This window comes from Platalea leucorodia (assembly GCF_965183815.1).
Source record: "Platalea leucorodia genome assembly, contig: HAP1_HAP1_SCAFFOLD_90, whole genome shotgun sequence".
Classification (NCBI taxonomy): Eukaryota; Metazoa; Chordata; class Aves; order Pelecaniformes; family Threskiornithidae; genus Platalea; species Platalea leucorodia.
In genome coordinates, this window is record NW_028121436.1 from 148,797 (window position 1) to 166,241 (window position 17,445).

A 17,445-nucleotide genomic window follows, 5' to 3' on the forward strand; every position below is an offset into this window, starting at 1 on the left:
AGTCCCCCATGAAGACCAGGGTCTTCAAACATGATGCTCCTTGCAGTTGTTTGAAGAAGGCCTTACCTAAATCATCCTCCTGATCAAGAGGTCTGGAGCAGACATCCACCCACCACGGTGTTGCCCATGTTCTTCTGACCCCTCAGCTCTCAGCTGACTCATAGTACATCCCCAAGCAGAGCTCCATGCTGCTCTCTCACATCAGGGCAACTTCCCCTCTAGGTCCAGACCCACGGTCTTATCAGTACCAGACCCCCCCAGTTTCTCCAGGAGGTGATATTTCTAGTGCCCTGCAACTCCCCATGCTGTTACCCTGTTAAGAGACACCCCAACAAGGATGAGCCATCTGCATGGAAACAGTAACAGCTGACCAAGTGGAGCTCCAGTCCAGGGGGACCTTCAGAAACTCTGGGACTTGGCCAACAGAAACGTCTGTAAATGTCTCAAGGAGAAGTGTCCAGTCCTGCATCGGGGGGAATAATAACCCTGTACATCAGGGTCACCTGGGACCTGACATGCTGAGCTGTAACCCTGACGAGAAGGGCCTGGGCACTACAAGGGACACCATGTGAGCCAGTGGTGTGTGCACACCATGGACAAAGGCAGCTGCATATGGGGATGCATTAGGAGGAGCGCGGACCACTCACACAACTTGAGTTATCATCTTGTTTGATTCAGCACTGGTGTGGCCCCACACACATGGGTGCGTTGCACTGTGCAGCTCCCCATGTTGGAGAAGTAGGGAGGAACAGGAGAGTGTCCAGTGGAGGTAAGCTAGGGTGGGGACTTAGCGCAGACGACCTCTGTGCAGTGGCTGAGGGACCTGGGCATCTTTGGCCCAGTGGCAGAGACAGACATGCTCAGGGCAGTATAGGAGTAGCCTGAGAGCACCTGAAGGGTAGTTTCAGAGGTGGCAGAGCTTTTCTTCATAGTGGGAAACAGCATGTGAAAGAAATAATGCCACAAACTGTAGCTTGGAAGGTCCATACTGGACAAGAGGAGAAAGAAGGAATGTCACTCAAAGGGCAGCGCTGTGGTGGAACAGGTCACCCCGAGGGAGTCCGGATCAGCCCAAGGCTTTGTGTTTCAAGGAATGGCTAGGGAGGACAGAGAGAGATCAGTAAAGGAAGGAAGATGGTCTGGTGAGAGCAAGGTGGGTTAGCAGGGTAAAAGTCTGCAGCCTGCAGGGAAAGAGGCGTGGGTGATGCAACGCCATAGGACAACCTGTGGTGGAGATGACAGAGGAATGTGGCAATGCTGAAAGCTCCCAGCGCAGCCGAGGTCTTCATCACTTTGGCTATGGCTGTTGTCTCTGCCACTGATACCTGTGAGGAGACACCATACCCTTAATTCAACAGGGCCTCATGGCCTCCTTGTCCATACCCAGGAGCCTAGGAGGTGTCGTACCATAGTCCTGCACTTGACATTGCACATTCCCACATCATACTGCCCCAGGAAGAGCCCTGGGCAATGTGTGAGGGACAGGATCTCCCTTCTCAGGGGCTGAGGGTAAGGGCTTGGCCCTTTGGCTTTATATAACACATCCACGTTTACTCAACATCAGAGCCACCTTTTCCTTGCCTTTGCCTACCTGTCATGAGTGTCTCCCATTTTCTGCTCTAATGAGCCCCAGGGAGGCTTTGTCAGTAATGTCCCTCAGTGGGACCCATTAAAGCTCCAATAAGGGAGTTTTCATCTGACTTTGACTTGTTGAGAGATTTCTTCAGCTTCTTCTCAGTGTCTGAGGTTCTTTGACTCAGCCCCAAACCCACCAGAGGGGTCATTAAAATGCCTTGGGTTGGTCCTTTCTGCTGAGCTGGGCCGGGCTCCTGGGATGGAGAGAACTCACGGCAATGGGGCACTGGTGTAGAGAGAGAGCTCTGCCCAGGAGCAGCTCCTCTGCAAAGCACAACAGGGCTGAGGGTGCTGCCTGCAGGCACTGAGGGCAGACCTGTGAGCCAGAGAGAGGTTAAGGGCAGTGAGGAGTGGGAGGATGCTGAGAGCTCAGTGGAGGAAGAATCTTCTCAGCCCTTGACACGGTAGGTCTCCGGGTACAGGGCAATGCAAATTAGCTTCCTGGAGGGATCTCATAAAGCTGCCATAGCCCACAGCCTGTGGGATCTCTCTCTGATGTAGAGGAGGAGGACGTGCTCCGGAGCAGGGATTCCCTGCACAGACAGGGCATGATGGCTGCCTTCTGCCAGGGATGGCTGCAGGGCTGTGAAGCCGGGTGTACAGCCAGGGGTGCCCGGGGCTGTCCTTCAGAGCAGGGTCCTGTGCCACAAGGGGCTGTGTCCCAGAGCAGGGAGCTCCCCACGGCACTGCGGGGAGAAGCTGTGCGTGGAAGGAATGACCCCCGGCAGGGCAGGATCCTTCTGCTTTCGTGAGAGTGCTGCATGGGTCAGGGTTGCTCACAGCCTCAGATCGTCCTCAGGATAATTCCAAGGGAACTTTTCAAGAAGCACATCAAGGCAGTGCCTACTTGAAAGGTAGGATCACGTTCTTTCTGTCTTCTGCTCTTGCTTGTCTGGATGGGCAATGGGACATAGAAATTCACATCTCTGGGAGGAGGCACTTAAAGTCCAAATCTGTTTCTCTTAGAGATGAATAAACCTGGGAGTATCAGAAATCAACACCCTGTGCCTTACAGACAGCACCAGTAGCACCTTTTCAGCCTTGTCAGGGTTGGTCTGACATTCCCATCAGAGCCTGCAACCACCGAGCTGCCCCTGGGCAGTGCCCTGCTTCCAGGAGGGGTCTGCACAGCTGAGCATACAGCGGGTGGGACAGCGTCTGTGAGCACTGACAGGGAGGAGATGTGGGGACAGAGAAGCAACTGCCAGCAGGGACAGCTCCAGGCAGCAGAGACATGGGCAGGGAGTGAGACTGAACTGCTACCATAAAGGTCTTGGGAAGGGGATTCTGGCACCTCCCTGCCGTCCTGTGCAGTGCAGATGCCTTCTGTTGAGCAACCCCTTGGTCTCCTCTCCCACCCAGCAGAGCTTCTGCCGTCAAGGCCATGGGTTCTCAAGCTGAGTCGAATTCTCTGCAGGTTGATCCCCAGGAGGATAAACTCCCAAGTGCTCCCTTGGCAAGAGCATTGAGGCATTTCTCCATCTTCCCCTCCTGTCCATGCTTCCCTGGTTCTTACCCTTGGACTCTCTGGGAACAAGGCAAGTTCAGATGCAGCTCACACACCAAAGCTGCAGGTCCTGAGATGCAGCTGTGTCCATGGGAGCAAAGCCCCTAAGTTCGTTCTGACCTGTGGGGCTCTGGACAGTGCAGTGTGTGGGGCCGAGGACTGAGCTGGCTCTGCTCACATCACTGCATTTTTAGCACATCCAGGAGTTTCCCTAGTGTTGTCCTGCTGGAAGATGCTGAGCAGCATCTCTCAGCTCCTCTATATTACAAGTGGGTTACAGATATAATCTGTGTGTTAGGGCTACTGCTTCCCTGGAGCTGCTGGCCATGGACACCAACTGGATGTCGTCTTCTCAGTGCTGGTCTGTCCAGCTTGGCCCTTTGGCTTGATAAAACACATCCAGGTTTACTCAGCATCAGAGCCACTTCCAAAATATTCCGCTGTGTCCTTAGGTTTGTGTAAGCCCTAATGTCTGTCACCCACTTTCCCACGTGCCCAGTGCTGTAGAGCAGGGATGACTCGTTCAGAGTTTGTGGGCAAAGCCCTGCTCCTCCCATCAGACTCAGCCAGCACAAACCAGAGCTCCAACTTGGGGGATGCACTAAGGTCCTGAAAGAGAGGAGAAAAGCAATGTATGCTGGGGAGGTGGGGTGGCGAGCTGGAGGGGGCAGGGAATGGGAATAGCTTTGCTCAGAGCAGTCCTAACTTGTGAGCGTGTTTTCCTCCTTTGGCAGTACCTCATGAACAAAGGGATCAGATGTCCAACAGCAGCTCCATCACCCAGTTCCTCCTCTTGGCATTCGCAGACACGCGGAAGCTGCAGCTCTTGCACTTCTGGCTCTTCCTGGGCATCTACCTGGCTGCCCTCCTGGGCAACGCCCTCATCATCACCGCCGTAGCCTGCAACCACCGCCTCCGCACCCCCATGTACTTCTTCCTCCTCAACCTCTCCCTCCTCGACCTGGGCTCCATCTCCACCACTGTTCCCAATTCAATGTCTAATTCCCTGTGGGACACCAGGGCCATCTCCTACGCAGGATGTGTTGCGCAGATATTTCTGCTTCCCTTCCTGATCGTAACAGAGTATTTTCTTCTCACTGTCATGGCCTATGATCGCTACGTTGCCATCTGCAAACCCCTGCACTACAGGACCCTCCTGGGCAGCAGAGCTTGTGTCCACATGGCAGCAGCTGCCTGGGGCACTGGGTTTCTCAATGCTGTGCTGCACACTGCCAATACATTTTCACTACCACTCTGCCAAGGCAATGCTGTGGACCAGTTCTTCTGTGAAATCCCGCAGATCCTCAAGCTCTCCTGCTCACACTTCTATGTCAGGGAGGCTGGGCTTCTTGCAGTTAGTGCCTGTTTGCTCTTCGGGTGTTTTGTTTTCATCATCCTGTCCTACGTGCAGATCTTCAGGGCCGTGCTGAGGATCCCTTCTAAGCAGGGACGGCACAAAGCCTTTTCCACGTGCCTCCCTCACCTGGCTGTGGTCTCCCTCTTCGTCAGCACCTCTTATTTTGCCTACCTGAAGCCTCCCTCCATCTCCTTCCAGTCCCTGGATCTGGTGGTGGCTGTTGTGTACTCAGTGGTGCCTCCAACAGTGAATCCCATCATCTACAGCATGAGGAACAAGGAGATCAAGGATGCCCTGAAGAAAGTATTTGAACACATACTATTTCAGCATCCTTAAGGTACCCATCATCCTTATAAAACTCCCAGGTTACCTCAGGAAAAGTCACGACTATCTTTTGTTCTGTTCTTTATTTTATATTTCTTTTTTATACCTGTGGTAATATTAATTGCAAATAGTGTTATTCATCCCACTTCTTGGCATTCAGCTTTTTTTTTTTTTTCTGAGCTACTATCTTATTGTGCCTACAGAACCAGTCTCCTTGCATAAATAAAGAAAACAGCAGAAAAGAATTTGGCTGAGCTCCCATCTCTTCAAATCTGATCTGGAGCTGGGGGCACAGTGCCAGCATGCAGATGGGGTAAAGGAGCCAAAAGTCCTGATGCTGCATGGAGGAGCAGCTCTGTGGCCCTCAGAGGTGCCCTTGCTGCCTCGGCAGGCACTCCCTCTCTGCTGCCTTTGAGTCAGGGCTGCTGCTTCTCTGGAGCCACGGCCATGGACCTCTTGGAAACCCCACAGGCTGGATCTAGGGCAGCTCTCCCTCATCTTTTGTGCCATTAGAGAGACCCCATAGTCCTGCTCAGCCCCATCCTTGGCTACTGAGCAATCAGGGAAGAAGGAAAAGGGCTCAGCAGAAGCGATCCCCATCCAGTTGGGTCTGCTCCCCACCCTGACCAGCATGGTTAGTGCACCACAGCCCCCTTGCTCCGCAGAGCAGCACTGCCAGCTTGGAGCCCTACAGGGAGCATGGAGAGGACCCAGGAGTTGCCATCCAGGCCAGCACAGACACGCTCGCCTGCAGAAAGGCTCTCTGAGGAGCAGGGGTGACTCCAGAGAAGAGCAAGGGAGCATTTCTGTGCCTGCAGGGAAGAATCAATGAAAAAGAGAAATCTCTTTCTCCAAGCACCCACTCGAGGCAGGCTGCTCTGTTGCTGGGCCAAGACTCTTGTTCTGGCCTGGGGAGAGGGGCTGGAGCTGAAAGGGCAAAGGCAGTCTGTGGTGAGGGTCTCCTGGAACTGAGACCAGGGGTCTTGCAGTTTCACTGACCCCCATTTACTCATGCCATGGGGAGCCTCCAGCCCTGGGGCTGATGGGGAGGCTGAGACCCCTCCCTGCCCCCCCAGCAGCTGCTGTGCCCTTAGAGAGGCCAGGGCTGGGGGGTTAATGCCCAGAGCTCTGCAGCACCCTGCGGCAGGTACTGCTGTGGGGCCAGTCCACACTGGGCTGCTCTGCTGGGCTGGGGAGTGGGCAGGGGACATGGAAAGAGGTGGGGAGGGGTTGGACTGGGCTCAAAAGTGCCCGGGAGAGGACAACACCAATGTTAGCTGAGCTGTGTGACCATGCAGGGCGAGGATATGTTCCAGTGGGTGTGTGCTGCAGAGCCCAGTCTCTTGGAAAGGAGCTGAGACATGCAGGTGCAAGAGAGAAGAGACTGGTCTGTGCCCTTGGTGGCCTGGACAGATCAAGAAAGTGCCCCAGGGCATTTAGCAGCCAACCAGCCTCTCCCATCAGCCATTTCCAGCACTGGCCACTCACCCCAGTTTATCGGTGTTTTTGCTCTGTGGCCATCTCCTTCCTCCTGCTGGTCTTGATTTCTGTGCTAGGGGAAAAGCCAGCCCTGCCAGGCCTCTCTTCTTGCCCAGACCTTGGCAGACTCCAGGGCAGGGCTGTCTGCAAACCCTTGTGTGGGACACGGTTGGGGCTTGGCTGAGGCTGAGCACTGGGGGGCTGCAAAAGAAGGAGGGCTGGTGGGGATGCACACTGAGGTCTGGCATGGGGACTCTGGTGGGGGACATTTCCCCAGCCCAAACACACCCTGTCCTGCGCAGTGTCTGATGATGGGGGCCCTGGGGGCAAGTGTTGGGCAGTGGGGCTGTGCTGCTGCAGGGATGGGTCACAGATGGGAGCCACAACACAACGATCAGGGGGTGGAAGCAGGGACAGGCTACGAAGGAGGAATTTAGGAAATATGACCTAAGCGTTACACGTATGTGTTTAGGAAAACCAAAGCTCAGCTGGAGCTGATAGGGGCTGCAGGCAACAACAAGAGCAAAATGAAGAGCTTCAGTCACTGTGTTTGCAGTAAAAAGCTGAACAAGGAACATGCCGCTGAATGATGGCGGCGGGTGCGTGTCATAACATCAGACAGATGGGGCTGAGTGACTCAACGCCTTCTTTGCCTTAGACTTTGCTAAGAAGGTCGCCCAGGCTTCTGCTCAGTGAAAGGGCTCAAGGAGGAGAGGAGAGCACGTAGTGACAGGAACCTCATGAAATCCCACAAGGACAGATGCCGGTTTCTGCCCCTGCAGGGGACTAACCCCGCAATGGCACAGGCTAGGGGCTGCCTGGCTGGGGAGCAGCTCTGTGGGAAAGGTCTTGGTGGGCAGGGAGCTGGACAGGAGGCAGCCATGTGCCCTGGCAGCAAGGGAGGCCAGCAGCACCCTGGGCTGTATGACCAGGAGCACGGCTAGGAGATGGAGGGGAGGGACTCCTCCCCTCTACGTGGAACTTGCTAGACCACATCCAGAACACTGTGTCCAGTTTTGGGAACCCCAAGAATGGAAAGGGGTTGGCAAGCTGGAGTGGGCCCTGAAGATGGTCAGGGGGCTGGATCACTTTCTCTGTGAGAAGGGATTCCAACAAGAAGGGATGGATGAGGCACACCTCACAGCAAGGAGGGCCTCACCTTTTTCACCAGGAGGCTAGCCAAGCATTGGAACAAGCATTGGTCACCCTGATAGCTTGTGAAGTCCTCCGTCCTTGCAGGTTTTCAAGACCCAGATGGACCAAGCCCTGAGTAACCAGGTCTGACCATATACCTGACCCTGCTTTGAGCAGAGGGTTTTTCTATAGACCTCCCAAGGTCTACTCTGAAGCTCAATGATCTTATCATCCTAGGATCTCTTGTCCGATAACTTATCAGCAGATGAGAGAGCAGATGTTTATGGGGCACAACTCCTCCTGTGTTTTATGTGACCAGCAAAGACCAGTCAGGTGAACATCTCCACTCCACTGACTGCAAGGGGAGCCTGAGAGGCACTGCCTCAGACAGCTCTACATTGCCCCTGAGGCGCATTGCATCCTACTTTAAGCACCTCAGAGGCCATGGTCTGGACCCTGAAGCTCCTACGCATAGGTTGTGGGAATCAGGGAAGCTGAATGCCACCTGTAACTATTAAATGCATTCCTAGTGTTCATAAACAGCAAAGAGTTTCTCTTTCAGGTGCAGTCCCATATCACACGGACTCCACCTGGGATCTGTCTCACCTTGCTTTAGACAATGGCTCTCTGGGTGTCTTTCCACTCGTTCTTGTTCAGGCTCCTCTTACAGCTGACAGGGGGTCTTGACCCTCCCCAGTGTAATTTAAGCTCACAGCACTTTAAATCACCTGGTTCCCTTCATTGTCCAGCAACCTGATCAGCCCACACACAGCCTGGGTATTAGCTCACTCCTGGGCTCTTCTTTCCAGGTGAACCCCATCCAAGCTGAATTCTCAGGTCTGGTTCTGAGCCTGCTTTGGCCCAAGGCAACCTCCTGACAGCATGGATAAAACCAAGCAAGGTTCAATTACCTCTGCAGTATGCTCGTGCTGTCCCAGAAAGCTCTGCAGTGGTTGACACACCCACCCATCTCAGGCCGTACCTTAGTGCACACACTGTGAACTCTTTTGCAGCACGCTATGAAAAACCTTCTGGTTGGTTATAATATATCATGTGCAACTTTTGGGAAGGTTGAGTGGCCAAAGCAAGCCTGCAGATGATCCCCGTGTTGTGTCCGGGCATCAGGGGCAGAACATGGGACTCAAAGGAGGCCTAGGCAAGGAGCCACATGCGGCTTCCTGACAGGTCTGCTCCAGAGGAGATAGGGCCGAGCAAGGTGTCCGTGAGTGTGGCCTGCCCTCCTGCCTGCTTCAGCTGGTCAGATGGCTCTAACAGAGGTGTCCTCAGAGGCAGCACAGAGACAGGTCCCATTCACCTGCCTTGCCCCTCTCTTTTTTGACACAGGCAGTTGATGACTGACTAGGGCTGGACTCTCTTACTTGCAAACAAGGCAGAAGTGGATGAGGATGTCAATGCTGAGGGCAGCCATGGCTGCAGTGACGACGGCAGAGAAAAAGACAAACAGCAGAATTGCAGCCTTGGACTGCAGGAGAGCAGATTTCAGCTTGTTCAAGACCTGCTTGGCAGGATCCTGGAGAGCCAAGTTACATGGAGCCCCCTTGGATCTCTGGGGAAAACAACATGAAAGCCCAGTAACACATCAGTCTGATATTCTGGGAGTAGAGCAGGGCCTAGCTGGAGGCTGGTGTGGATGAACAGGGATATTCTGGCTGAAGAGTTGAAACACCAGAAGGCATTGCACAGAGGTGGAAAAGGGAGCAAGTTGCCCAGGAGGAAGATAAACAGGTTATGCAGGGAGGAAATTAGGAGGGCCAAAGGCCAACTGGAGCTTGATCTGGCTTCTGCTGTAAAAGATAATTAAAAATATGTTTCCACAAATACATTAACAACAAAAGGAGGGCTAAGGACAATCTCCATCCTTTAATGGATGCAGGGGGAAACACAGAGACAAAGGATGAGGGAAAGGCTGAGGTACTTAATGCCTTCTTTGCCTCAGTCTTTAATAGTCAGACCAGTTGTTCTCAGGGTACCCAGCCCCCTGAGCTGAAAGACAGGGATGGGGAGCAGAATGAAGCCCCCATAATCGAAGGGGCAATGGTTAGCCACCTGCTACACCACTCAGACACGCACAAGTCTGTGGGGCCAGATGGGATCCACCTAAGGGTACTGAGGGAGCTGGCGGAGCTGCTCACCAAGCCACTCTCCATCATCTATCAGCATCCTGGCTAACGGGGGAGGTCCCAGCTGACTGGAGGTTAGCAAATGTGATGCCTGTCTACATGAAAGGCCAGAAGGAGGATCTGGGGCCTACAGGCCTGTCAGCCTGACCTCGGTGCCGGGGAAGGTTATGGAGCAGATCGTCCTGAGTGCCATCACGCAGCGTGTATGGGACAACCAGGGGATCAGGCCCAGTCAGTATGGGTTTATGAAAGGCAGGTCCTGCTTGCCTGACCTGATCTCCTTCTATGACAAGGGGACCTGCTTAGTGGAGGAGAAAAAGGCTGTGGATGTTGTCTACTTGGACTTTTGTAAAGCCTTTGACACCATTTCCCACAGAATTCCCCTGGAGAAACTGGATGCTTATGGCCTGGATGGGCGTACACTTCACTAGGTAAAAAACTGGTGGGATGGCCAGGCCCAGAGAGTTGTGGTGAATGGAGCTAAATCCAGTTGGTGGCCAGTCACAAGTGGTGTTCCCCAGGGCTCAGTATTAGGGCCGGTTCTGTTTAGTATCTTTATCAACAACCTGGACGAGGGGATTGAGTGCAGCCTCAGTAAGTTTGCAGATGACACCAAGTTGGGCGGGAGTGTTGATGCGATGGAGGGTAGGAAGGCCCTACAGAGGGATCTGGCCAGGCTGGATCAATGGGCCGGGGCCAACTGTGTGAGGTTCAACAAGGCTCAGTGACAGGTCCTGCACTTGGGTCACAACAACCCTGTGCAACGCTACAGGTGTGGGGAAGAGTGGCTGGAGAGCTGCCTGGCAGGAAAGGACCTGGGGGTGCTGGTCGACAGCCAGCTGAATATGACCAGCAGTGTGCCCAGGTGGCCAAGAAGGCCAATAGCATTCTGGCTTGCATCAGGAATAGTGTGGCCAGCACGACCAGGGCAGTGATCGTCCCCTTGTACTCGGCACTGGTGAGGCCACACCTCAAATCCTGTGTTCAGTGTTGGGCCCCTCACTCCAAGAAGGACATCAAGGTGCTGGAGTGTGTCCAAAGAAGGGCAACGAAGCTGGTGAAGGGTCTAGAGAACAAGTCTGGTGAGGAGCAGCTGAGGGAGCTGGGGTTGTTTAGTTTGGAGAAGAGGAGGCTGAGGGGAGACCTTATCGCTCTCTACAGCTACCTGAAAGGGGGCTGGAGCCAGGTGGTGGTTGGTCTCTTCTCCCAGGTAACAAGTGATAGGATGAGAGGAAATGGCCTCAAGTTGTACCAGGGGAGGTTTAGGTTGCATATTAGGAAAAATTTCTTCACTGAAAGGGTAGTCAGGCATTGGAACAGGCTGCCCAGGGAAGTGATTGAGTCTCCATCCTTGGAGGCATTTAAAAGATGGGGAGATGTGGTGGTTAGGGACATGGCTTAGTGGTGACCTTGGCAGTGCTGGGTTAATGGTTGGACTTGATAATCTTAAAGGTCTTTTCCAACCTTAATGATTCTATGACTCTATGATGCATTAAAATGCCTTGGGCTGGTCCTCTGCTGCTGAGCTGGTCCAGGCTGCTGGGATGGAAGGAGCTCCTGGCAACTGGGCTGCGCTGCAGAGAGACAGCTCTGCCCGGGAGCAGCTCCTCTGCAAAGCGCAGCAGGGTGCAGGGCCCTCCCAGGGTCTCTCAGGGAGATGAGCAAGGCAGACTAAGAGCTTAAAGGTGGTCAGGACTGGGAGGATGACTGAGAGCTCAAAAGAGGAGAAATCTTTGCAGCCCTGGACACGGTCAGTCTCTGGGTGCAGGGCGATGCAGCTGTAGTTCCTGGAGGCATCTCCTCAAGCTGGCACAGCCCACAGCTTGTGGCATCTGTAAGGAGGGGGCTCTTCTTAGGCAATTTTGCATCGCTGTGAAGCCACAGTGTGCAGCTGGAGGTGCCCAGGGCTGTCCTTCCGAGCAGGGTCCCTATGTCCCAAGGGGGCTGTGTGCTGGGGCAGGGACTCTGCCCCCTGCCAGGGTCAGCACTCAGCCTGCCCGGGGAGCTCCCCATGGCACTGCGGGGAGCAGCTCTACATGGAAGGAGCAACCCCCAGTGGGGCAGGGCAGGGTCACTCTGCTGTCGAGAGGGTGCTGCATGGGTGAGGGCTGCTCACAGCTCCAGATCACCCCTGGGACATTTTACAGGGCACTCTTCAAGAAGAACATCAAGGCAGGGGCTACCTGGGAGGAAAGGCGCTTGCCAGGGTCGGTGCTTTCACTTCCCAGCTGTGATGGTAGGTGGAAACGGTGATGGAGCTGTCAGGTTTGCACAAGAGACAGAGACTCCTACAGCATTACTGTGAGCGATGAATAGGCTTTTCAAGGAACCTGATGAAGTCACTTCGCACATCTCAGCCTACAGAAAGCATTAACATCAGCTTTGAGGTCTCCTCAGGGTTATCCTGATATTCTCTTTAAGACTTGCCAGCAGGGAGATCCCCCTGGGCAGTGCCTTGCTGCCAGGAGGTGTCTGCAGGGCAGAGCTGAGTGCACAGCGCGTGGGATGGGATCTGTGAGCAGGGACAGGGAGGAGACCTGGGGAAAGAGAAACAGCTCCTGGCAACTCCAGCTCCAACCAGCAGAGACGTGGGCAGGGAGTGGGAGGCAACTGCAAAGAAGGAGTGGGAGAGGCTGAGTTCAGGCAGCTCTCTTTTGGGCCTTCACTGGAGATGTCTGCTGGCCGTTGTCTGCTGGGCAATGAGCTGACTCTCCATTTAAGACACCCCATCCTCAGGACACCCGACTGTCTGTTTTGCCCGTCCTGCTGGGCTTGCGTGCTGCCCCCCAGAAAGGCACGGCTCTCCTGTAGGATCCCAGGGAGGGCTGAGCCATCCCTTGTGGGTCGCCAGTCTCCTCTCAGATTCCTTTGCTTCTCTGTGAGTGGGATCATGTCCTGCCCTCTCCATCACAACTACACCTCTGTGCTGGAAAAAGAAGAGTTCACAGATCTGCCCGTTGAAACAGGACTCCCCTGCTTTCATCAGAGTCCAGCTGCTTTTTTTTAAGACTAATTTGTGTGTGCAGTCATCCTCGAGGTAGCAGAAGTGAAAGCAGAGGGCAGCTGGGAACAAGACTGATGGACACTGCAGCTCCCCTGACTCTGCACTGAGCCACAGAGAGCTGAGCCCTTTGGCCTGTCTTGTCTCAAGACTCCACACTTTCAGCCATAAAAATGAGGATTTCTACCCCTACAAATAGTACTCGCCAGATGTGATGGTGGAAAATAAAAGACACAAAGAAAATTATCATCAAGACATGCTAAGCCTCTCTTCTGCAGCCCACAGGCTTAGGAGTCATGAGTTCAGATATTGAACATTTCCATTAAGGGATGCCCTCTGAGCAGGGACACCACAAAGCCTTTTCCACGTGCCTCCCTCACCTGGCTGTGGTCTCCCTGTTTATCAGCACTGCCATGTTTGCCTACCTGAAGCCCTCCTCCATCTCCTCCACACCCCAGGACCTAGGCCTGGCAGTTCTGTACTCAGTGGTGCCTCCAGCAGTGAACCCCCTCATCTACAGCATGAGGAACCAGGAGCTCAAGGATGCAGTGCGGAAACTGATGACTAGATGGTTTTTTAGAAGCAATATACTGCCCATCTGTTTCTACATATCACTCGTAACATAACTCATTACAGGCCCAACTTGTCTTTTATATGTTTTGTAGTTGTTGATGTTACTGGTTTTTTTTTTTATTATTTTGTTTATTTTTCAATTCTGATAATGTTGTCCATAAGGAATTTTCATTACTCATACCATTTCAAATTTATTATCTACCTGTCTGGTTTGACCCAGAGACAGCATAAATGAATTTCCACACCCTCTGTGCATTTAAACATTAAGAAGGACCCTGCGGGGACTTTTTTTGTCTGAGATTTTTCCTCCAAGACCTTCTCTGGAGCTGCAGAGGCAGCTCCTGCGTCCAGAGTCCCTGCACAGCAGATCTGTGACAGAGCTGGCCTCTCTAGCACCATTTCCATCAGGAAAGGGGATCTCCTCAGGGCAGTGCCCGAAGGCTGAGGTCTTTTTCCAAAGTTCTTCTCAAGAACGTGCCCAAGGAACAGAGTCTCCAGCGGACTGTTGCTTTGCTTGTTTCTCCCTGGGCTCAGTGGGATGGGTCCCAGTATGGTCTTCCAGGGACTGAGCAATGTCTCAGGTGTTACTGGTTGGGGGACAGCACCCACACAGATGGGGAAGGGCCTCCAATTCACCTGCCTGGGGCTCTACAGCATGTGATAGGGCTGATGGCAGATGAGTGCTTTTCTGGAAGGGAGCTGCCAGCAGAGCACAGGTGATCTGCAGGGACAGCGTGTGCCAGGAGGTCAGCAGTGAGTGGAGCCCACTGAGCACAGGTCTGTGCAAGGTGGAGGGACCCAGAGATAAAGTGCTAAATCTGGGTGTGAACCGCCAAGCGAGGGCTCTGCAACCCCAGGGGGTGCAGCAGGCACAGGGAAAGGAGCCTGGTGAGTGATTCATTTTACCGTCAGTGCACTTTTGTAGACTGGATCCAGTGCAGCACCCAAACACATCTCGTGGTGTTGGCAATAAGGCAGGGTACCTCTGAGCACCCTCCGTGGCCACAGAAGAGCTTCTGTGGGAGGCAGGCAGTGGCAGTGATGTCCCTGAGCTGGGTCTGCCCCCCAGCCTGACCAGCACAGCCCTGTGGAGTCACCCTGTGACCCCAGGTCCCACAGCCCACTTGCTCTGCAGAGCAGCACCACCAGCTCAGGGGGTGTGGAGAGCATGGGAAAGGGGTGCAGAAATGGCCGGCCAGGCCAGCACAGATGTGCCCACCTTGAGGAAAGGCTCTGTGGAGAGATGGGATGTCCTGGCAGAAGAGCAGGATGCCATGTGTGTGCAGGGGAGAGACGGGAAGAGAAACCCTTTGCTGTGGGTGCCAGCTCAGGGCAGGGTGCCCTGTGGCCGGGGCAGCGGGAGCTGCCTGAGGAGCCCCAGGGCCAGGACTCTGTGCTGTCCTGGGGAGCGGGGCTGGCCCAGGGGGCTGCAGGCTCCTGGGATGGCATCTCCAGGACATGACGGCAGGAGAGACACTGTCACTGACCTCCATTTCCCCCTTGCTGCGGGGCCAGACCAGACTGGGCTGCCCTGCTCGGCTGGGGAGAGGGCTGGGGAGTGGGGAGAGCTGGGAAGGGGCTGAGATGCCTGGGCTGGAAAGTGCTGGGGAAAGGGAAACACCAACGTACTGCTGAAGTGTGTGAGCATGCAGGGTAGGGGCACACAGCAGTGTCCTCGCACACCCAGCCAGGCCTCCTGGCAGAGACATGAAGGACCAGCAGAGCAGGACCTGGTCTCTGCCCATGTGTGGTGGACACCCCAGGAAAGCTGCCCCAGGGTAATCGTCACACACCAGCCAGTAACAACCACCATTGCCAGCACTGGCCTCTCACCCCGGCTCCCAGAGGTTCTTTGTCCCTCCACGGAGGGACACCGAATGACTAGGTCAGAAGTCCATGTTTGCATTGTACAGACACGTCGCAAGCATGCACGTGGTGTGTATGTGGGGAGATGAACCTGAGTGAGCACAAATGCCATCAGCTGCTCCTGGGGATCCCATGAGTGTCTGTGGGACACACAGTGTCTCCAAGTCACTTCCCCTCGAGAGTAACATCCCCATGGAAACCACCTGCATGCAGCACTGAGATGTGCTTCCTAGAACTGAGGTCCCCGTGTCCATTCCTCATACCTTGGGGCACCTCAGACGAGTGCAGAGCAGGGCAATACACCGCAAGGCTGAGGTGCCTGCCAGCCTCTGGGAGTGGCAACAGGAGGCCAGAGACACTACGACTGCTGCAATGCACTGCCTGTGCCTGGGCAAGGGAAGGACTTGTATCTCTGAACACCCCTGTGTACATGGGGAGTGCATGAGGACAGCTCAGACGTGGACACCTCTCAGAGCCCGGACGTTTCTGTGTGTGACTCCAGGAGCAGCTCCCACCGTCCCAATGCGATTTATGTCACTCGCCTTGGAAACGCTCATTGCCAGTTCCTCTGTCTGCCATGATATTCATTCTTGGCTTTCTGGCCTGTGCCTTCAAACACACAGCATGAAAGCAGCATGCCTGTGGAGCATCTCACCTGGGCAGTCAGAAGGGGTTCTGCACGCAGCAACGACATTGCCCTCTAGAAGAAGGCCCTTCTCACCTTTCAGAAGGCGCAGAGCACATTTAGGGATTAGTAACACACCCAGAAGCGCACACCTCCATGTTTCACCTCTCTGAACTTCATTCAGCATTTCTTTAAGCAATGAACAAAGAAGAAAAAGGTTCTTCCTCACAGGTGTCCTACTAGGAGAGAGCGGAAAAGAAGGACCTTAGCCTTCCATGGTGTCGCAGAAGAGTGGAATGCACCCCACTCAAAAGAGAGAAGCAGCAATAGGTTATACTGAGGTAAAATAATAATTTGAAAAAGTTCAATAAGTTGGACGGAATTTAACAAAGTTATGAGTGGTTTACCAAGGTTCAGTAAGTTTGATGGCATGGTTCACCTTGTTAATTACTGCATGGAAGAAACATAGAAAGGAAAATTGAGTTGGAATTGAGTGAGAATCATTCAGACAGAGATCGGAGACACTAACAGTAAGGAGAAGCCTCCTTTTGAGTCACGAGGTTCAGAGTGGACCCCCTTGCTTTCTAAACTCCTTTTTGGAGCCTTGGTGCGGCTGGATTCAGTCAGTCTCAGACTTGATCAACAGTTCATGTCTAACAGAATACAATGTTTATAACATCTGAGTAGCTACATGGATTAGTACTGTTTCATAGTATTAATTCAACATGCTCTCAGTCACTTACCAAGGATGCTGTCACAGGTGAGGAATTACTTTCCATCATTTTTCAGCAGTCCTGGTCAACCGGGGAGATCCCAGATGACTGGCAGTTAGCAAATGTGACACCCATCTACAAGAAGGGTCGGAAGAAGGATCCGGGGAACTACAGGCCTGTCAGCCTGACCTTGGTGCCAGGGAAGGTCATGGAGCAGATCATCCTGAGTGCCATCACACAGCAGGTATGGGACAACCAGGGGATCAGGCCCAGTCAGCATGGGTTCATGAAGGGAAGATCCTGCTTGACCAACCTGATCTCCTTCTATGACAAGGTGACCCGCTTAGTGGATGAGGGGAAGGCTGTGGATGTTGTCTACATGGATTTTAGTAAGGCTTTTGACACTGTCTCCCACAGCATTGTCCTGGAGAAGCTGGCTGCTCACGGCTTGGATAAGTGCACTCTGCGCTGGGTTAAAAAAAATGGCTGGACGGCCAGAGAGTGGTGGTGAATGGAGACAAATCCAGTTGGCGGCCGGTCACAAGTGGTGTTCCCCAGGGCTCAGTGTTGGGACTTGGTCCTGTTCAATATCTTCCTTGATGATCTGGATGAGGGGGTTGAGTGCACCCTCAGTAAGTCTGCAGATGACACCACGCTGGGTGGGAGTGTTGATCTGTCGGAGGGCAGGAAGGCCCTACAGAGGAGCCTGGCCAGGCTGGAACGATGGGCCCAGGCCAACTGTATGGGGTTCAGCAAGGCTCAGGGCCGGGTCCTGCACTTGGGTCACACCATCCCTATGCAACGCTACAGGCTTGGGGAGGAGTGGCTGCAGAGCTGCCTGGCAGAAAAGGACCTGGGGGTGTTGGTTGACAGCCACCTGAACATGAGCCAGCAGTGTGCTCAGGTGGCCAAGAGGGCCAATGGCATCCTGGCTTGTATCAGGAATGGTGTGGCCAGCAGGACCATGGAGGTGATAGTGCCCCTGTACTCAGCACTGGTGAGGCTGCCCCTCCAGTACTGTGTTCAGTGTTGGGCCCCTCACTCCAAGAAGGACACTGAGGTGCTGGAGCGTGTCCAAAGAAGGGCAACA

General features: G+C 54.0%; 1 protein-coding gene across 1 annotated transcript; it reads left to right on the plus strand.

Moving 5' to 3' along the window:
- Nucleotides 1-3,899: 3,899 nt before the first annotated feature.
- Nucleotides 3,900-4,835, plus strand: LOC309603440 (olfactory receptor 14C36-like; the record flags this gene model as incomplete). The annotated part of the gene is made up of 1 exon (XM_082338290.1): nt 3,900-4,835. The coding sequence occupies one exon, from the start codon at nt 3,900-3,902 to the stop codon at nt 4,833-4,835; it is 936 nt and encodes a 311-aa protein (XP_082194416.1).
- Nucleotides 4,836-17,445: the final 12,610 nt, after the last annotated feature.